Source organism: Heterodontus francisci, chromosome 25 (genome assembly GCF_036365525.1).
Source record: "Heterodontus francisci isolate sHetFra1 chromosome 25, sHetFra1.hap1, whole genome shotgun sequence".
Taxonomy (NCBI): Eukaryota; Metazoa; Chordata; class Chondrichthyes; order Heterodontiformes; family Heterodontidae; genus Heterodontus; species Heterodontus francisci.
Genome location: NC_090395.1, coordinates 79,008,108 through 79,030,247, shown reverse-complemented (window position 1 = coordinate 79,030,247; position 22,140 = coordinate 79,008,108). Strand labels below are relative to the sequence as shown.

Here is a 22,140-nt window from a genome sequence, read left to right as displayed (position 1 = left end):
TGCTGAGTATTTCCAGCATTTCTTGTTTTTCTTTCAGATTTCCAGCATCCGCAGTATTTTGCTTTTATGAAAAGCTACAGAGATCTCTTCTAGAGGACAAAGTGGAGGGCAGCAGAAAGAGGGGTCAACCTAGGCATAGTTGGATGATGGATGTCACAGAGCGGTTGCAGACAAGCTACAGTGGATGTGTGAGGATGGCACAAGATAGACGAGTGGGAGGTACCCTGACAATAGATCTCCTGGTACGAGTAGCTACTAGCTGCAGCAGCAGCATGACAGATGTCAGGTGGATAATACAACTATATCGTCGTTCCTTCACTGTTGCTGGAACAAAATTGTGGAACTCCCTTCCGCATGGCAGTGTGGGTGTACCTGCACCCCAAGGACTGCTGCGGTTCAAGAAGGCAGCTCACCGCCACCTTCTCGAGGGCAATTAGGGATGTGCAATAAATGCTGTCCCAGCCAGCGTTGCCCACATCCCATGAACGAATAAAAAAAAGTTTCTTTACCAAGGAATATGATGTTGCGCAGGTCATGATTAAAGAGAAGATAGTTCAGAAACTAGAACGGTTTAAGCTTGATGAGCAATTGGACAGGCTGTCTATGCTAAAATTGATGAGGCAGGAGTAAAGATGTATTGCTGCAATTGTATAAAGCCTTGGTGAAACTGCACCTGGAGTGTTGTGTAAATTTTGGTCGCCTTTCGAAGGCAGGATATACTTGCTACAGAAGAAGTGCAATGGAGGTACACCAGACTAATCCCTGGGATGGTGGTATTGTCTTATGAGGAGAGATTGCAGAAACTGAACCTGTATTCTCTAGAGTTTCGTAGAATGAGAGGTAATCTCATTGAAACTTACAAAATTCTTACAGGGCGTGACAGGGTAGATGTGGGTAGGATGTTTCCTCTGGCTGCTAAGGCTAGACCAGGGGACACAGTCTCAGAATAAGGAGCAGACCATTTAAGACTGAGATGGGAAAGAATCTCTTTACTCAGGGTGGAAAATCTGTGGAATTCTCTACCCCAGAGGGCTGTGGAATTTCAGTCATTGAGCATGTTCAAGACAGAAATCAATCATAACATAACAAAGAGGAGCAGGAGTAGGCCATTCGGCCCCTCAAGTCGGCCCTGCCATTCAGTAAGATCATGGCTGATCTGCCCCAGACCTCAATTCCTCTTTCGTGCCAGCTCTTCATAGCCCTTAACTCCCCGATGTTTCAAAAATCTATCCACCATCTCTTTAAATACTTTGTGATCTAACCTCCACAACTGTCTGGGGTAGAGAAATCCAGACATTCACTACCCCCAGAAGAAATTCCTTCGCATCTCAGTTTTAAATGTGTCCCCTTATTCTGTAACTTTGTCCCCCAGTTTGAGATTCCCCCACTGTTGGGAACATCTTAACATCTACCCTGTCAAGCCCCTTCAGAATCTTAAAAGCAAAATACTGCGGATGCTGGAAATCTGAAATAAAAACAAGAAATGCTGCAACCACTCAGCAGGTCTGCCAGACCTGCTAAGTGGTCCCCTCAGAATCTTGTATGTTTTAGTAAGATCACCCCTCATTTTTCTAAACTCCAATGAATAAAGGCCTAACCTGTTTAGCCAGTCTTAGAAGTCAACCCCTTCATCCCAGGAATCAGCCGAATGAATCTCTTTTGAACTGCCTTCAATGCCAGTATATCCTTTTTTAAATACGGGGACCAAAACTCTACACAGTACTCGAGATGCGGCCTCACCAAAACCCTGCACAGTTGTAACAAGACTTCCCTATTTTTAAACTCCAAACCCCTAGCAATAAAGGCCAAAGTTCCATTTGCCGCCTTAATTACTTGCTGCGCCTGCATGCTAACTTTTTATGTTTCATGCACAAGAACACCCAGATCCCTCTGTGCTGCACTTTTTTGAAGTCTCTCTGATAAAAACATAGAAGATAGGAGCAGGAGTAGGCCATTCGGCCCTTCGGGCCTGCTCTGCCATTCAAAAAAGATCATCTAATTCAGTACCCTGTTCCCACGTTCCCCCATATTCCTTGATCCATTTGGCATTAAGACATATATCTATCATCTCCTTGAATATATTTAATGACTTGGCCTCCACTGCCTTCTACGGTAGAGAATTCCACAGGTTCACCACCCTCTGAGTGAAGAAATTTCTCCTCGTCTCGGTTCTAAATGGCATAACCCGTATCCTGAGACCGTGACCCCTGGTCTGGACTCCTCCGCCATCGGGAACATCCTCCCTGCATTTAGCCTGTCTAGTCCTGTTAGAATTATATAGGTTTCTATGGGATCCCCTCTCATTCTTCTAAACTATAGTGAATATAGGCCTAGTCGACCCAATCTCTCATCATACGTCAATCCTGCCATTCCAGGAATTGGCGTAGTAAATCTTGTTTGCCCTCCCTCCATGGCAAGAACATCCTTCCTCAGATAAGGAAACCAAAACTGCACACAATACTCCAGATGTGGTCTCACCAAGGCCCTGTATAACTGCAGTAAGACATCCTTGCTCCTGTACTCAAATCCTCTTGCAATGAAGGCCAACATACCATTTGCCTTCCTAACTGCTTGCTGCACCTGAATGCTTGTTTTCACCGACTAATGTACAAGGACATCCAGGTCTCGTTGCACCTCCCCCTTTCCCAATCTATCACCATTCAGATAATCTGCTTTTCTGTTTTTACAACCAAAGTGGATTACCTCACATTTATCCATGTTATACTGCATCTGCCATGCATTTGCCCATTCACCCAACTTGTCCAAATCACATTGGAGCCTCTTTGCATCCTCTTCACAGTTCACATTGCCCCTCAGCTTTGTATTGTCTGCAAACTTGGAAATGTTACATTTAGTTCCCTCACCCAAGTCATTGATATATATTGTGAATAGCTGGGGCGCAAGCACTGATCCCTGCGGTGCCCCACTAGTCACTGCCTGCCACCCGGAAAAAGATCCATTTATTCCTACTCCGTTTCCTGTCTGTCAACCAATTCTCAATCCATGCCAGTATATTACTCCCAATCCCATGTGCTTTAATTTTGCACACTAACCTTTTATGTGGGACCTTATCAAAAGCTGCCTGAATATCCGTATACACCACATCCACTGGTTCTCCCTTATCTATCCTACTCGTTACATCCTCGAAAAACTCCAGTAGATTTGTTAAGCATGATTTCCCTTTCGTAAACCCATGCTGACTTTGCCCAATCTCCATTTAAATAATAGTCTGCCTTTTGATTCTTCCTACCAAAATGCATGACCTCACACTTTCCTACATTAAACTATCTGGCAGGTTTTTGCCCACTCAGTCAACCTATCTATGTTCCCTTGCATATTCCTTATGTCCTCATCACAACATGCCCTCCCACCTATTTTTGTATCGTCAGCAAATTTGGATATATTGCACTCTGCTCCCTCCTCCAAGTCATTAATATAGATAGTAAATAATTGAGGCCCAAGGAATGATCCTTGCGGCACTCCACTGTTTACATCTTTCCAACCTGAAAAAGACCCATTAATTCCGACTCTGTCTTCTGTGTTTTAACCAATCCTCAATCCATGCCAATACATTACCCCCAATACCGTGAGCTCCTATCTTGTGCAATAATCTTTGTGGCACCTTATTAAATGCCTTCTGGAAGTGATGCATTTTGGGAAGTTAAACCAGGGCAGGACATATACAGTGAATGGCAGGGCCCTGGGAAGTGTTGTTGAGCAGAGAGACCTTGGGATGCAAGTACATAGTTCCCTGAAAGTGGCAACACAGGTAGACAGGGTGGTGAAGAAGGCGTATGGCATGCTTGCCTTCATCGGCCGAGGCATTGAGTACAAGAGTTGGGACGTCATGTTACAGTTGTACATAACGTTGGTTCGGCCGCATTTGGAATACTGTGTGCAGTTCTGGTCGCCGCACGACAGGAAAGATGTTATTAAGCTAGAGAGGGTGGAGGAAAGATTCACAAGGATGTTGCCTGGTTTGGAGGGCTTGAGTTATGAAGAGAGATTGGATAGGCTGGGTCTGTTTTCCCTGAAGCGTAGGAGGCTGAGTGGGGACATGATAGAGGTATATAAAATTATGAGAGGCGTAGATAGCCAGAGTAATGAAAGCAAATTACTGTAGATGCTGGAAATCTGAAATAAAAACAAGAAATGCTGGAACTACTCAGCAGGTCTGGCAGCATCTGTGGAAAGACAAGCAGTTAACGTTTCGCGTCAGTGACCCTTCTTCGGAACTAGCAAATATTAGAAATGCCAAAGGTTATAACCAAGTGAGGCGGGGGTGGGGCAAGAGTTAACAAAGGATAAGGTGTAGATTGGACAAGGTCACATAGCTGACCAAAAGGTCATGGAGCAAAGGCAAACAATATGTTAATAGTGTGTTGAAAGACAAAGCATTAGTACAGATAAGGTGTTAATGGACTGAAGATTGAACAGCTGCAAGTACAAACATGAAAAAAAACAGTGGGTAAGCAAACTGAACAAACTGAGATGAATTGAAATAAACAAAAAAAAATGTTAAGAAAAAAAAAAATAACTAAAAAGAAAAGTAAAATGGGGGGCCCGTCATGCTCTGAAACTCAATGTTCTGTCCGGCAGGCTGTAGTGTGCCTAATTGGTAAACGAGATGCTGTTCCTCGAGCTTGCGTTGATGTTCACTGGAACACTACAGCAAGCCCAGGATAGAGATGTGAGCAGGAGGAAGTGTTGAAATGGCAAGCAACTGGAAGCTTGGGGTCCTGCTTGCGGACTGAGCGGAGGTGTTCCGCAAAGCGGTCACCCAGTCTGCGTTTGGTCTCCCCAATGTAGAGGAGACCACATTGTGAGCAGAGAATACAGTATACTACATTGAAAGAAATTGCTGCTTCACCTGAAAGGAGTGTTTGGGGCCTGGGATAGTGAGGAGAGAGGAGGTAAATGGGCAGGTATTACACCTCCTGCGATTGCAGGGGAAGGTGCCATGGGACAGGGACGAGGTGGTGAGGGTAATGGAGGAGTGGACAAGGGTGTCGCGGAGGGAACGATCCCTTCGGAATGCTGACGGGGAAGGGAGGGGAAGATGCGTTTGGTAGTGGCATCACACTGGAGGTGGCGGAAATGGCGGAGGATGATCCTTTGGATATGGAGGCCGATGGGGTGGAACGTGAGGACAAGGGGAACCCTATCATGGTTCTGGGAGGGAGGGGAAGGGGTGACGGTAGAGGTGCGGGAAATGGGTCAGCATGGACGCGGGGAACATAAAAACTGACTCTCAAAGTTTCAATAGGTATGCGAAGAGAAAAAGATTGGTGAAGACAAATGTAGGTCCCTTACAGTCAGAAACGGGAATTTATTATGGGGAACAAAGAAATGGCTGACCAACTAAATGCATACTTTGGTTCTGTCTGCACAAAGGAGGACACAAATATCATACCAGAAATGTTTGGGAACACAGGGCTTAGTGAGAGAGGAACTGAAGGAAATCAGTATTAGTAGAGAAATGGTGTTGGGGAAATTGATGGGATTGAAGGCCGATAAATCCCCAGGGCCTGATGGTCTGCATCCAAGAGTACTTAAGGAAGTGGCCCTCGAAATAGTGGATGCATTGGTGGTCATCTTTCAAGATTCTATAGACTCTAGAACAGTTCCTGCAGATTGGAGGGTAGCGAATGTAACCCCACTATTTAAAAAGGGAGATAGAGAGAAAGGGAATTATAGACCAGTCAGCCTGACGTCGGTAGTGAGGAAAATTCTAGAGCCTGTTATCAAAGATTTTGTAGCAGAGCACTTAGAGAACAGTGGTAAAATCGGGCAGAGTCAGCATGGATTTACAAAAGGGAAGTCATGCTTGACAAATCTACTAGAATTCTTCGCAGATGTAACTAGTAGAGTTGATGAGGGGGAGCCAGTGGATGTGGTTTATTTGGACTTTCAGAAGGCTTTCGACAAAAGTCCCACATAAGAGATTAGCATGTAAAATTAAAGCGCATGCGATTGGGGGGTAGTGTATTGCGATGGGTAGAAAATTGGTTGGCAGACAGGAAACAAAGAGTAGGGATAGATGGGTCTTTTTACGAATGGCAGGCAGTGACTAGTGGGTTACTGCATGGATCGGTGCTTGGACCGCAGCTATTCACAATACACTGATTTAGATGAGGGAACTAATTTTAATATCTCCAGATTTGCAGATGACACAAAACTGGGTGGGAGGGTGAGTTGTGAGGAGGATGCAGAGAGGCTTCAGGATGATTTGGACAAGTTGAGTGAGTGGGCTAATGCATGGCAGATGCAGTATAATGTGGATAAATGTGAGGTTATCCACTTAGGTAGCAAAAACAGGAAGGCATATTATTATCCGAACGGCTATAAACTGAGAGAAGGGAATATGCAACGAGACCTGGGTGTTCTCGTGCACCCGTCGCTGAAAGTAAGCATGCAGGTGCAACAGGCGGTAAAAAAGGCAAATGATATGTTGGCCTTCATAGTGAAAGGATTCGAGTGCAGGAGCAGGGATGTCTTGCTGCAATTATACAGGGCCTTGGTGAGGCCACACCTGGAATATTGTGTGCAGTTTTGGTCTCCTTGACTGAGGAAGGATGTTCTTGCTATAGAGGGAGTGCAGCGAAGGTTTACCAGACTGATTCCTGGGATGGCGGGACTGATGTATGAGGAGAGATTGAGTCGGTTAGGATTATATTCGCTGGAGTTCAGAAGAGTGAGGGGGGATCTCATAGAAACCTATAAAATTCTAACGGGACTTGACAGGGTAGATGCAGGAAGGATGTTCCCGATGGCGGGCAAGTCCAGAACCAGAGGTTATAGTCCAAGGATACGGGGTAAACCCACCAGAGAGTGGTGAGCCTGTGGAATTCGCTACCACAGAAAGCAGTTGAGGCCAAAACGTATGTTTTCAAGAAGGAGTTAGATATAGCTCTTGGGTCTAAAGGGATCAAAGGATATGGGGCGAAAGCGGGAACAGGCTACTCCTCCTATTTTCAATGTTACTATGAAGTGCCTCTGGTTGACTGAACTCTAGCTCTGGATTTCTGACCTTGTGCGACTGGAGTCAATGCAGGCCATACAGGAGGCTGCAAATTTCCTGGAGTGCCCGGTCCAGGAGTTGGTCAGCCCACAGCTACATTGAGTTCGTTCAATTAATAAGTAGGTGGCCATCTGGCAGGGTAGGAAGAGGCAGGCAATGCTGGAATTGTCTGGGAGTGTGACATACTTGAATTGGTTTCAGTGCTGTTCAGAGCACATTCACTGCATTGTGGAGCAAATAACTGCACAGGGGACACAGCAAAGTGGTTATTTGTGTAGAAATGCTGTGGTCAAAACAGATTAGATAAAGGGATAGAGGCATTTTTGCAGTTGCCAACATGAATCTTGCATGGTGTGTTGCCTCTCGGGTGCCAGGGTAAAGTACATCACTGGGTGCAGACCATTTTGAGGGGGGAAGGGAAACATAACTTGGTAGGAAAAGAGTTGAGGTCCTGCAGTCAGTTTCAGGAGCTAAGGAGGAAATTCATGAGCAGGACCTCAAATGTAGCAATCACTGGATTACTCCTAGTGCCACGTGTTACTGAGTTTAGGAGAAGCAAAATAAGCCAGGCTAACGTGTGACTGGAGAAATGAGACAGGATGGACATGTTCATGGTGGATGGGTTGTGCCTCTCAGCTGGGACCAATGTCCTCATGGGCTGATTATCTAGTGCTGTGGGGGAGTGTTTAAACTCATCTGACAGTGGGATAGGCACCAGCATGAAACAGAGAAGGGAAACGAGGTGCACAGGGGATTGGGAGAGACCAGCAGTATTTGAATAAAGACTAGTTCAGAAATAACGTGTGTATTTGGGAAAGGTAGAGAAGAAAAAAAGGAGGGGTGGTGGTATTGATCAAATGTACTGTCAGTGCATTGGAGCGGGGCGATGTACTAGAGTTAAGGAACAATATAGCAGCTTGTACACTGCTGGAGGAGCAGATTGCAGAAAATTGCAAGGACTTTAGAGTAGTTATGGGGACTTTCAATTATCTTAATATAGATTGGAAAAGTAAAAGTGTAACAGGCAAAAAGGAAGTGGAATTTCGTAAATGTGTAGAAGTGAACTTTTTTGATCAGTCTTTTTCCGGGCCACTGAAGAAAAGCAGTGCTGGATCTAGTTCTGGGGAATTAAGTCGTAGGGACATTGTGGCACAGAAGGAGGCCATCTGGCCCATGCTGGCTCTCTGTAGAACAATCCAGTCAGTTCCATTCCCTCACTCCATCCCCGTAGCCCTGCAAGTTTATTTACTTCAAGAGTCCGTCCAATTTTCTTTTGAAATCATTCATCGTCTCTGCTTTCACCACCTTCGTAGGCAGCGAGTTCCAGGTTGTTACTACTCACTGCACAAAAAAGTTCTTCCTCATGTCCCTCCTGCATGTCTTGCCCAAAATCTTAAATCTGTATGATCAGCTAATGGGAACAGCTTTTCGTTGTCCATATTATCTAAAGCTGTCATAATCTTGTGCACCTCTATCAAATCTCCCGACAATCTCCTTTGCTCCTCAGGGAACAGCCCCAGTTTCTCCAACCTTAGTTTGTAGCTAAAGTCCCTCATCCCTGGAACCCATTATAGGAAGGGTAAAACTAGAGAGTGTACAGATGGATTTACCAGGATAGTGCTAGGGGCAAGATGCTATCTGAGGAGGAACTTGAAATACTGATTATTTTGCAGAAAGCTTAGTAGGCTAAGAAAAGAGTTGAGGTTTTTAAGATTGTGCAAACTTTTGATAAGGTGAAAAGGGACAAAGTATTTCCTTTGGATAAAAGTCAGTGACAAAGTGTCATAAATTTGAAATTATTGCCAAAAATGAGGAGAAAGGTTAGAAGTTTCTTCACTCAGGGTTGTTGGAGCAGAGAATGTTTTGCCACAGGGAGACAAACTGTCATATCCCTATTCAAAGAAAAAGAGGATAAATATTTGAAACCAAGGGGGTATCAGGCTCTGAGGATATATTGTGGGAGTGGAATTATTTTAAATTGCCCTAGAAAAGAGCTGCCACAAACATGATGACCTTTTCTGTGCTGTAAACTTCTTTAGTTAACGTGTTCCAATGAAGGGTATGTCTTTTTTTAACTTTCAGGGGCCAAGTAATCTGTGTATTTCATCAGTTTGTGTACCATTTATGTTCTTTGTTTACACGTTGTTTAAGGTTTATTTTGTAAGCGAGGATTTTGCCAATTCTACTTCCTTGACATCCAGATATACTTTTCTCTTGTGCCCTCTACTTTGACAGAATATTAGTCCTTATTCACTCTCCTGCTCTCTGGAATACTCTCCTGAAATTTCTCCATCTTATCAAACTCCTCCCTTGTAAAAATACTTCTATTTGACCATGTCTTTGCACCACTTCCCAAAAATATATTTTTCTCCTGTTTGCTGTTCAATTTTCTATCTACCTTGAGATGTTCGTCTTTGTACATTTATAGAGCACTTTTCACAACCACTGTCTCAATTTTCACACAGCAAACTCTTAGAATCAGCAATGACTTACGAACAGATCTGTTCTTTTGTGATGTGGGTTGAGCGATAAATATTGGCCAGGACTACGGCAATAACTCTGCTGTTCCTCTTTGAAATAGTGCCATGGCGTCTTTTACATCCACCTGAGCAGGCAGACTGGGCCTCAGTTTAACATTTCATCCGAAGATGGCACCTCCATCAGTGTAGCACTCCCTCAGTACTGCAGTGGAATGTCAGCCTTGACTTTTGTGCTCAAGCCCTGTAGTGTGACTTGAACCCAGAACCTTGTGACTCAGGTGACACTGCTACCAACTGAGCTATGGCTGACGCACTGTAGGAAAGCAAGCTGTCCAGAAATTTTGCCCAGTAATGCTTAACCTCCCAAGCAAATTTTCAACCCAATTGCTTCAATGTAGGATGCATTTGGAAATATCTTTGTGTTGATAGTGATTGGATGAAAATCCCTGCATGGCACAATGCGGTGGCCTCTTACCAAGGATGGAGGTCGATTAGGATCTCTGCAGTAACAAATATATTCTGCTAATTCTAAAAGATCAGGTTCTTGGATTAATTGAACAACAGTGAAAATGAGAAGTTCATCACCTAAAAGGAAAGGTTCTGATTTGAATTAACTTTTTTTCTCTCTTTCATACAAACATACAAATTAGGAGCAGGAGTAGGTCACTCGCCCCCTCGAGCCTGCTCCACCATTCGACAGGATCATGGCTGATCTGATTAGAACCTCAGCTCCACATTCCTGCCTACCCCCGATAACCTTTCATCCCCTTGTTTATCAAGAATCTATTCAAAGATTCGCCATAAACGATAGCATTCTATTAGCTTTCGTAATTACGTGCTGTACCTGCTTACTAACCTTTTGCGATTCATGCACTGGGACACCCAGATCCCTCTGCATCTCGGAGCTCTGCAATCTCTCGCCAGTTAGATGATGTGCTTTTTTTATTCTTCCTGCCAAACGGAACAATTTCACATTTTCCCACATTGTACTTCATTTGCCAGATCTATGCCCACTCACTTAACCTATCTATATCCCTTTGTAGCCTTATTATGTCCTCCTTGCAACTTACTTTCCTACCTATCTTTGTGTCGTCAGCAAATTTTGCAACCATACCATTGGTCCCTTCATCCAAGTCATTTACATAAATTGTAAAAAGTGGAGGCCCCAGCACAGATTCCTGTGGTACATCACTTGTTACATCTTGCCAACCAGAAAATGACCCATTTATGTCTACTCTGTTTCCTGTTAGCTAGCCAATCTTCTGTCCATGCCAAAATGTTACCCCTGCACCATGAGCTTTTATTTTCCGCAATAACCTTCGATGTGGCACATTATCAAATGCCTTTTTGAAATCTAAGTACATCCACCAGTTCCCCTTTATCCATAGCACGTTACTTCAAAGAACTCCAATAAATTGGTTAAACATGATTTCCCTTTGACAAAACCATGTTGACTCTGCCTGATTAGCATTTTTCTAAATGCTCTGCTATAACATCTTTAATAATAGCTTCTAACATTTTCCCTAAGACAGATGTTAAGCTAACTAGCCTGTAATTTCCTACTTTCTGTCTCCCTCCCTTTTTGAATAAAGGAGTTACATTCACTATTTTCCAATCGAATGGAATATTCCCCAAATCTAGGGAATTTTGGAAAATTAAAACCACCGTATCAACTATCTCATTAGCCACTTCTTTTAAGACCCTAGGCTGAAGTCCATCTGGGGACTTGTCAGCCTGCAATTGCAACAATTTTCTTAGTACCACTTCCCTAGTAATTGTAATTTTCTTGAGTTCCTCCCTCCCTTTCATTTTCTGATTTACAGCTATTTCTGGGTTGTTACTTGTATCCTCAATAGTGAAGAACGATGCAAAGTACCTGTTCAATTCATCTGTCGTCTCCTTATTTTCCATTATTAATTCCCCAGACTCAATTTCTATAGGACCAACGCTCACTTTGTTAATGCTTTGATTTTTTAAATATCTACAGAAATGTTTACTGTTTTTATATTTCTTGCTAGCTTTCTCTCATACTTTACTTTTTCCCTCCTTATTAATCTTTTAGTTCTTTGCTGTTCTTTATATTCTGTCCAATCTTCTGACCTGCCTCCCATCTTTGCGCTATTATATGCATTTTGTTAATTTTGATACTATCTTTAATTTTTTAGTGGGTCCTCCACTTGGAATTTTTCTTTCTCATTGGAATGTATCTGTTCTGTGTATATCCCCTTAAATGTCTGCCACTGCATCTCTATTGACCTATCCCTTACCCTACTTTGCTAGTTCACTTTAGCTAGCTCTTTTATGCCCTTATAATTGCCTTTATTTAAGTTTAAAATACTAATCTTAGACCCTCTCCTCTTCCTCAAACTGAATGTAAAATTCAATCATATTCTGATCGCTGCTGCCTAGGGTCATTAATGAATCCTGTCTCGTTGCACAGTGCCAGGTCTAGTATAGCCTGCTGTCTGGTTGGCTCCAGAATGTACTGTTCTCAGAAACTATCCCGAAAACATTCTATGAACTCCTCATCGAGGCTACCTTTGCCCATCTGATTTTTCCAGTCTACATGTAGGTTAAAATCCCCCATGATTATCGCTGTACCTTTCTGACAAGCTCCCATTATTTCTTCCTTTATACCCCGTCCTATCTTGTGATTACTGTTAGGGGACCTGTACACCACTCCCACAAGTGATTTCTTGCCTTTATCATTTCCCATCTGTACCCAAACTGCTTCTTCCTGGTTTCCTGAACTTGGGTCATCCCTCTCTATTGCGCTGATGCCATCACTAATTAACAGAGCCACCCCTCCACCTTTTCCTAGCTTCCTGTCCTTTATAAGTGTCATGTACCCTTCAATATTCAGGTTCCAATCTATGTCCTCCTGCAGCCATGTCTCTGTAATGGCTATCAGATCACATTTATTTCTATTTGCACTCTCAGTTCAGCTGTTTTGTTTTGAATGCTATGTGCATTCAGATACAGAGCCTTTAGTTTTGTCATTTTATTTTTATTTTCAGATGCTCATTCTGCATATGATATTTTCTATTTTATTCCTAATTTCCTCTAGTTTCAGTGGGCTAAAGTTCATCCTTGACCAAACATTCAGCTACCTTTCCTCAATCACTCATCATGGCGTGACAATCAATCTTTTATCCCTTTTATCTATCCCTGTCACAGCCACCCACTCACCCCAACTCCTCACCATTGTCTAAAATGCTTGGAACATTTTCTATGCTGAATTGTTATATACACACGTTAGTATTTACTTGAGTAACATGATATTGAAACAAGCTGATTGTGATCCTTTATGCTGTCTTGCAGGTACTTTTGGTGAATGTAACTCTGAGGAAGAGGTTCAACAGTGGATGAGATATAATGTATTTCTGCTGCTTGAGGTTGGCACCTTTACTGCACTGGTGGAGCTACTCAGCATGGAGATTGAGTGAGTGCCGAACTTTCCAGAGTTGCACGCATGTAGGCACTAGGGGTTCATGGTGGGTTGATAAAGTGGAAGTTTGAGACAGAATGAAGTATGTTGTTCTCTGACTGCTTCCTTGGGTTTTGAGCAGCATTTTGATTGGCTGAAGATGGACTGTGGTGAAAGAGCAGGACAGTGGAAGCAATTGGATAGCTTTTTGAAAGAACTGACACAGGTGTGATGGGCTGAATGGCTTTTCTCGTACGGTCTCTTTCCAAGTTCTCTAAGAAATATTGGGAGAAGTGTTGCTTTGGTGCTGTTAGATTGGAAATGTGATGTGCATTTTATGCAAAATGTTGCATTCCTTTTTTGAGAGATTTTGGGGAAAATTCGACTACTTGTAACGCATGCAAAGTTGGTAGAATGACTGCAACATAACGAAAGCGGGCATCAGGATGCGGAACCATATTGAAGTTTATATGCTGCTGGCAGGCTGCAGGTGCAAAATAAGCACCTTATGCAATCGTTGTGGGAGTGCAGAAATTCAGCCAGAAATTCCCATGCTGAGGCAATCGGCGGGTGGGGCTCCAGCAGCTGGAGGAGCACTTCTAGTTCACCTGGCCCCACTGAAAGTTTTTTTTTTTGGCCATTTTGAGAGTGGCCTACAGCATCCCTTTAAGGAATATGAGTTAGGCTACTCAACAACTGGGTGGAGCTTGCACAGTGCAGGCTCTGCCCTTTCATACTTGAAATTTGCAGTTAGTTTCCTAGAACCAGTGTAATTTCTCTATTTGTATTTTTGAGTAGTTTTACACATGTTTTAGAAGGGCAGGCTGCTCGCCTAATCACAGACCAGCTTGAAAGTTGCATTGGGCATGCTCTGGTATCAAAGGGATTTTTCCACTTTCAGCTGCCTGTTTACAGTAGAGAAATGGGCAACTGAGTTGAATGTATTTGCCAATATTATTATATACTTGTATCTTTCTCTAGTTTTTCTCCTATTTCCTCTCATACCCTCTCCGAGTTCCTGTTCAAGAGACCATCTCTTCCTTTACCGCATTTCCAGTAAACCGCTGAGCGAGCAATCAACGTCCCTACCTGACCACCATGCTGCTTAACATTATTCATGGTTGCCTCTACCCAGGTACTGTCCCCTCCCTTTCAAAACCACCATCATAAAAACCCATCTGACAAATTCCAACCCACGACCCATTTGTCCTTGCAAACTACTGTCCCATCTCCAGCCTTCCCCGAAATTGTTGAACGTATTTTTGCCTCCCAAGTTCCTACTCATTTTTCCAGTAACTCCATGTTTGAATCTCTCCAATCAAATTTCTGACTCAGCCACAGCATGAAATGACTTTAATCTGTTAAAAATTACATCCTCTGTAACTGTGGCCATGGCACACTCATGACTTCTTTGCAGCCTTTGATACAATCAACCACATCATCCTTCCAGTTCAGCTCAGTTCCGTCACTTTGTTCCACTGTTTGTAGCCAGAGCAGCTGCAGCCTCTGACTCTCTCCTCTTCCTGACTACATTCTGCCCTTTTGGCGGCCATCACCTGAGGCGGCGCAGTGGTTAGCACCGCAAGCCTCACAGCTCCAGTGACCCAGGTTCAATTCTGGGTACTGCTTGTGTGGAGTTTGCAAGTTCTCCCTGTGTCTGCCTGGGTTTCTTCCGGGTGCACCGGTTTCATCCCACAGTCAAAAGACTTGTAGGTTGATAGGTAAATTGGCCATTATAAATTGCCCCTAGTATAGGTAGGTGGTAGGGGAATATAGGGACAGGTGAGGATGTCGTAGGAATATGGGATTAGTGTAGGATTAGTATAAATGGGTGGTTAATGGTCGGCACTGACTCGGTGGGCCGAAGGGCCTGTTTCAGTGCTGTATCTCTAAATCTAAATCTATGGAGCCAGGTTCCACTTCTGTGCTCGGAACACCCAGCTCTACCTCTTCACACCCTCTCTCATCCCCTCCACTATCACTGTATTGTCAGACTGCTTGTCTATTTTCAATCCTTCACCTTATATAAACTTCAGTTCATGCAAAAGCGCAGACCAAGTCCTGTTCACTCATGAGGTTGAGAGGCCAGCCATTATATCATTTCAATGGTGGAGTCTGGAGGTCACAACCTGATTTGAGGGTTTCAACAACAGATGGTCTGAAGTAGGAATAGAGTCAAACAACATTACAGGTGGAAATGATTGACAGGATATAGTGTTGGAAGATCAGCTCAAGCTCACATAGAACAGTGAGTTTTCCAGCAGTCTGGTTCAATCTAAGGTGGTGGTCGGGAAGAGATGGAATCAGTGGTGAAGGTGTGCAGGTTGTGATGACCTGTCACCTTCTGCACATTTAACTGGAGTAGATTGCGGCTTCTCCAGGACTGGATTTTGGACAAGCAGTCTGACAACGCTGGCAGTGGAAGGTCGAGAGAGGTGGTTGAGCGGTCAAGCTGAATATCATCACAGTGCATGTGGAACCTGATCCTGCGACTTTGAGTTACCATGTGGCAGCAGGCAAATGAGGAAAAGAAGGGAGTCGAGAACAGATCCTTGGGGGACTCTAGAGGTAACTGTGTCAGGGTTGGAAGAGAAGCCATTATCAGAGGTAACAAAGAAAATTACAGCACAGGAACAGGCCCTTCGGCCCTCCAAGCCGACGCTGATCCAAATCCTCTATCTAAACCTGTCGCCTATTTTCTAAGGGTCTGTATCTCTTTACTTCCTGCCCATTCATGTATCTGTCTAGATACATCTTAAAAGACGCTATCGTGCCCGCGTCTACCACCTCCACTGGCAATGCATTCCAGGCACCCACCACCCTCTGCGTAAAGAACTTTCCACGCATATCCCCCCTAAACTTTTCCCCTTTCACTTTGAACTCGTGTCCCCTTGGAATTGAATCCCCCACTCTGGGGAAAAAGCTTCTTGCTATCCACCCTGTCTATACCTCTCATGATTTTGTACACCTCAATCAGGTCCCCCCATAACCTCCGTCTTTCGAATGAAAATAATCCTAATCTACTCAACCTCTCTTCATAGCAAGCGCCCTCCATACCAGGCAACATCCTGGTGAACCTCCTCTGCACCCTCTCCAAAGCATCCACATCCTTTTGGTAATGTGGCGACCAGAACTGCACGCAGTATTCCAAATGTGGCCGAACCAAAGTCCTATACAACTGTAACATGACCTGCCAACTCTTGTACTCAATACCCCGTCCGATGAAGGAAAGCATGCCGTATGCCTTCTTGACCACTCTATTGACCTGCGTTGCCACCTTCAGGGAACAAGGGACCTGAACACCCAAATCTCTCTGTGCATCAATTTTCCCCAGGACTTTTCCATTTATTGTTTAGTTCACTCTTGAATTGGATCTTCCAAAATGCATCACCTCACATTTGCCCTGATTGAACTCCATCTGCCATTTCTCTGCCCAACTCTCCAGTCTATCTATATTCTGCTGTATTCTCTGACAGTCCCCTTCAGTATCTGCTACTCCACCAATCTTAGTGTCGTCTGCAAACTTGCTAATCAGACCACCTATACTTTCCTCCAAATCATTTATGTATATCACAAACAACAGTGGTCCCAGCACGGATCCCTGTGGAACACCACTGGTCACACGTCTCCATTTTGAGAAACTCCCTTCCACTGCTACTCTCTGTCTCCTGTTGCCCAGCCAGTTCTTTATCTATCTAGCTAGTACACCCTGGACCCCATGCGACTTCACTTTCTCCATCAGCCTACCATGGGGAACCTTATCAAACGCCTTACTGAAGTCCATGTATATGACATCTACAGCCCTTCCCTCATCAATCAACTTTGTCACTTCCTCAAAGAATTCTATTAAGTTGGTAAGACATGACCTTCCCTGCACAAAACCATGTTGCCTATCACGGATAAGCCCATTTTCCTCCAAATGGGAATAAATCCTATCCCTCAGTATCTTCTCCAGCAGCTTCCCTACCACTGACGTCAGGCTCACCGGTCTATAATTACCTGGATTATCCCTGCTACCCTTCTTAAACAAGGGGACAACATTAGCAATTCTCCAGTCCTCCGGGACCTCATCCGTGTTTAAGGATGTTGCAAAGATATCTGTTAAGGCCCCAGCTATTTCCTCTCTCGCTTCCCACAGTAACCTGGGATAGATCCCATCCGGACCTGGGGACTTGTCCACCTTAATGCCTTTTAGAATACCCAACACTTCCTCCCTCCTTATGCCGACTTGACCTAGAGTAATCAAACATCTGTCCCTAACCTCAACATACGTCATGTCCCTCTCCTCGGTGAATACCGATGCAAAGTACTCGTTTAGAATCTCACCTATTTTCTCTGACTCCACGCATCACTTTCCTCCTTTGTCCTTGAGTGGGCCAATCCTTTCTCTCGTTACCCTCTTGCTCCTTATATATGAATAAAAGGCTTTGGGATTTTCCTTAACCCTGTTTGCTAAAGATATTTCATGACCCCTTTTAGCCCTCTTAATTCCTCGTTCCAGATTGCGCCTACAATCCCGATATTCTTTCAAAGCTTCGTCTTTCTTCAGCCGCCTAGACCTTATGTATGCTTCCTTTTCGTCTTAGCTAGTCTCACAATTTCACCTGTCATCCATGGTTCCCTAATCTTGCCATTTCTGTCCCTCATTTTCACAGGAACATGTCTCTCCTGCATGCTAATCAACCTCTCTTTAAAAGCCTCCCACATATCAAATGTGGATTTACCTTCAAACAGCTGCTCCCAATCTACATTCCCCAGCTCCTGCCGAATTTTGGTATAGTTGGCCTTCCCCCAATTTAGCACTCTTCCTTTAGGGCCACTCTCGTGGTCTTTATTATATTTGATTAGTTAAGAGTGAAACCAAATGAGAGCAGTCTGAACTTGACTCCAACTTGGTGTTGGAGGAGGATGGTGTGGTCAACTGTGTCAAAGGCTGAAGAGAGGTCAAGGAGTAGGCAAGCCGGGCAGGGGCAGGACAGGGAGCGTGGAAGGTCTGGTCGGCTAAACTGCATTTACTTTAATGCAAGAAGCCTTACAGGTAAGGCAGATGAACTCAGAGCATGGATTGGTACATGGGATTGTGATATAGCTATTACGGAAACGTGGTTGAGGGATGGGCAGGACTGGCAGCTCAATGTACCAGGGTACCGATGCTTCCGGCGTGACAGAGGTGGAGATGAGAGAAGAGGGGGAGTTGCACTATTGATTAGAGAGGACATCACGGCAGTACTTAGAGAGGATATCCCGGGGGGGGAACGTCCAGTGAGACCATATGGGTAGAACTTAAAAATAAGAAATGGGCGATCACTTTGATGGGATTATACTATAGGCCCCCCAATAGTCAGAGGGAATTGGAGGAGCATATATGTAGGGTGTAGGAATTATAGGGTTGTAATAGGTGATTTTAACTTCCCTAATATTGACTGGGACTATCTTCGTGATAAGGGATCAGATGGGGAAGAATTTAAGTGTGTCCAGGATAGTTTTCTGATTTCTGTGGATGGCCCTACTAGAGAAGGGTCTACACTCGACCTCCTCTTGGGAAATGAGGCTGGGCAGGTGTTTGATGTGTCAGTGGGGGAGCACTTTGGGACCAGTGACCATAACTGTTAGTTTCAAGATAGTTATGGAAAAGGATAGGACAGGTCCTCAGGTTGAAGTCCTAAATTGGGGGAAGGCTAATTTTGATGGCATCAGACAGGAACACTCAAAAGTTGAATGGGAGAGGCTGTTTGCAGGTAAAGGGACACCTAGCAAGTGGGAGGCTTTTAAAAGTAAGGTAGGAAGAGTTCAGGTCCGGCATGTTCCTGTTAGATGGAAGGACAAGGCTGGCAGTTTAGGGAACCTTGGTTGACGAAAGATATTGAGGGTCTGGTCAGGACAAAGAACGAGGCATTTGTCAGGTTTGGCAGCTGGGATCAAGCTAGTTCCTCGAGGAGTATAGGGGATGTAGGAGTACACTTAAGAAGGAAATTAGGAGGGCGATAAGGGGCCATGAGATTTCCCTGGCGGATAAGATAAAGGAGAATCCTAAAAGATTCTATAAGTATATTCAGAGTAAAAGGGTAGCGAGGGAGAGAGTAGGTCCCCTTAAGGATCAGTGTGGTAATCTATTTGTGGAGCCACGGGAAATGGGCGAGGTCTTAAATGAATACTTCTCGTCTGTTTTTACCGTGGCGAAGGTCATGGAAGCTAGTGAGTTCAAGGAAGGGAACACCGATATCCTGGAGCATATCAACGTTACCAAGGAGGAGGTGTTGGAGGTTTTGAAGCACATTAAGGTGGATAAATCCCCAGGGCCTGACCAGGTGTATCCTAGGAAGCATGGGAGGAGATTGCTGGGGCCCTGGCAGAGATTTTTATGTGATCGTTGGCAATGAGTGAGGCTGAGAGATGGGATTTATATGCATTTGGAAAGGCAAGGTCTGATTTGGGATAAAAACAAGAAATGCTGGAAATACTCAGCGGGTCTGGCAGCATCTGTGAAGAGAGAAACAGAGTTAACGTTTTAGGTCAGTGACTCTTCTGAAGGGTCACTGACCTGAAAATTTAACTCTGCTTCTCTCTCGACAGATGCTGCCAGAGCTGCTGAGTATTTCCAGCATTTCTTGTTTTTATTTCAGATTTTCAGCATCCGCAGTATTTTGCTTTTATTTTAGTGTCTGATTAGGGATAGTCAGCATGGCTTTGTGCGTGGGAAATCATGTCTCACGAATTTGATTGAGTTTTTTGAGGAGGTGACCAAGAGGATTGACGAGAGCAGGGCGGTGGACGTTGTCTACATGGACTTTAGCAAGGCCTTTGACAAGGTCCTGCATGTTAGGCTGGTTCGGAATGTTGGAACACATGGGATTCAGGGTGAGCTAGCCAATGGGATACAAAATTGGCTTGGTGATAGGAGGCAGAGGGTGGTAGTGGAGGGTTGTTTTTCAGATTGGAGGCCGGTGACCAGTGGTATGCCGCAGGGATCGATGCTGGGCCCTCTGTTGTTTGTCATATAAATGACTTGAATGTAAGGGGCATGATTAGTCCGTTTGCAATGACACTAAAATTGGAGGTATAGTGGACAGTGAAGAAGGTTGTCTAAGTTTACAACAGGATATCAATCAACTGGGAAAGTGGGCAAGGGATTGGCAAATGGAATTTAACGCAGACAAGTGTGAAGTGATGCATTTTGGGAAGTTAAACCAGGGCAGGACATATACAGTGAATGGCAGGGCCCTGGGGAGTGTTGTTGAGTGGAGAGACCTTGGGGTGCAGGTACGTAGTTCCTTGAAAGTGGCAACACAGGTAGACAGGGTGGTGAAGAAAGGGGTATGGCATGCTTGCTTTGGTCGGCCAAGGCATTGAGTACAAGAGTTGGGACGTCATGTTACAGTTGTACATAACGCTGGTTAGGCCGCATTTGGAGTACTGTGTGCAGTTCTGGTCGCCGCACTACAGGAAAGATGTGATTAAGCTAGAGAGGGTGCAGAAAAGATTCACAAGGATGTTGCCTGGTTTGGAGGGCTTGAGTTATAAAGAGAGATTGGATAGGCTGGGTCTGTTTTCCCTGGAGCGTAGGAGGCTGAGAGGGGACATGATAGAGATATATAAAATTATGAGAGGCATAGACAGGGTAGATAGCCAGAGTCTGTTTCCCATGGTAGGGGTGACTAAAACTAGAGGGCATAGATTTAAGGTGAGGGGGAGGAGGTTTAAAGGGGATCAAAGGGTAAATTTTTCACACAAAGAATAGTCGGTATCTGGAATGAGCTGCCAGAGGAGGTGGTGGAGGCAGGAACAGTAGCAACATTTAAGAGGCATCTGGACAGGTATTTGAATGAGCAAGGCATAGAGAGATATGGAATTAATGTAGGCAGGTGGGTTTAGTATAGATAGGCATTATGGTCGGCATGGACGTGGTGGGCTGAAGGGCCTGTTTCTATGCTGTACCACTCGATAACTCTGAGGGAAAATTAGCATGGTCGAGTCAGAGAATGTACTTTGTTACTTTGGTTGCATTAGTTTTCACGCTGAAAGATAGAAACTTGGACTAGTGAATGAATGGTACGTATTTGAATGCCTAAAGTATTAAAAACAAGTTGGAAAGTAAAGAGCATTAATATCAATAGAAGGATCTCATCGTAGCTATTCCAGATGTGCTTGACCTAAAAACTACATGACAAATTTACCATCTTGGAAGTATTTTGTTACGGTTGCCACTTTGGCTGAAGCTAACTTTCGAGGTGCAGTTGCTGCGAAAACCCAACATATGGGGATTGAACCTGATGATTAAGTTGTATGTGATCAAGTTCTGTTTGGTGCCTTTAACAACTGGGCCATCTCGGAAGCTGCATTTCACTGTTCGCACAGTGCTTTGTGGCTCCACTGCTCTTTCCCTCCTGACTGCTGTTAATGTGTATATTTGATTGATGCTTCAAGATAACTGAGAATATCTGGTGAATCGTTTCAGATTTACTGAGTGATTAATTTTCATTTGATATGTTTAAGAATACTTATTTCTGTGTAAATGCTGTTGAGTTCACATTATTAACCTTATGGTGTTACTTTCCAGCAACAGTGCTGCATGTAGTAATGCAGTGAGGAAGCCAGCAATCTCTTTGGCTGACAGTACAGATCTCAGGTAAGTCAGAACAGAATAGATCGAGATGGAAAAAATATTTGGCCTATTGAATTTCTTCCATTTAGAAATATGCACCAGCCCTTCCATTGTGGCATGCCACAGTTTCTTCAATGATTGCAAAGTTTTTGTATCTTCATCTTAACCAAGCTCCATTCCACATGTTACTTTTGTGTGAATAACTTCTTGGCATCAGTCCTAAAGTTATCTTTTACTGACCCGAACCTGCACCCTTTGTTCCTCTATTAGGATTTAGTTTGAAGAAATTTTCTGTATCTATTTTTTCTATTTCATTTACCATCTTCTATACCTCTGGAAAATAATCTGATCTTTTTCCCTGAAGAAAAGACTAAATTTCTCTAGTCTTTCCTCTTGTTTTGGTTCTCTGACTCCAGGGATCAGACTGGTGATTATTTTCTGCACCGCCTCCAGCGCTCACTGCCTCCCTTGTTTCTCGGTGACCGGAAGTGAACACGCTGCTCAAGATGTGGCCTGAGTGGACCATAATACAACTGGTGGCATCCACTTTATGTTCAATACTTATGTGCTCCGTATGCATTTCTTCTGAATAGTCCAGTGCAGTCAACTC

The 22,140-nt window shown here is 44.1% G+C and overlaps 1 protein-coding gene across 2 annotated transcripts in view; it reads left to right on the top strand.

Moving 5' to 3' along the window:
* Positions 1 to 22,140, top strand: part of LOC137384010 (striatin-interacting protein 1 homolog) — a 223,875-nt gene that overhangs the window by 70,221 nt on the left and 131,514 nt on the right. Inside the window, exons 5-6 of one of the 2 annotated variants that reach the window (XM_068057577.1) lie at positions 12,823 to 12,943; positions 21,492 to 21,554. In XM_068057577.1, the coding sequence (XP_067913678.1) occupies positions 12,823 to 12,943; positions 21,492 to 21,554 (184 nt within the window). Of the gene's footprint in view, positions 1 to 12,822; positions 12,944 to 21,485; positions 21,555 to 22,140 lie in introns of both variants that reach the window. The other variant, XM_068057576.1, reaches the window with a different exon arrangement.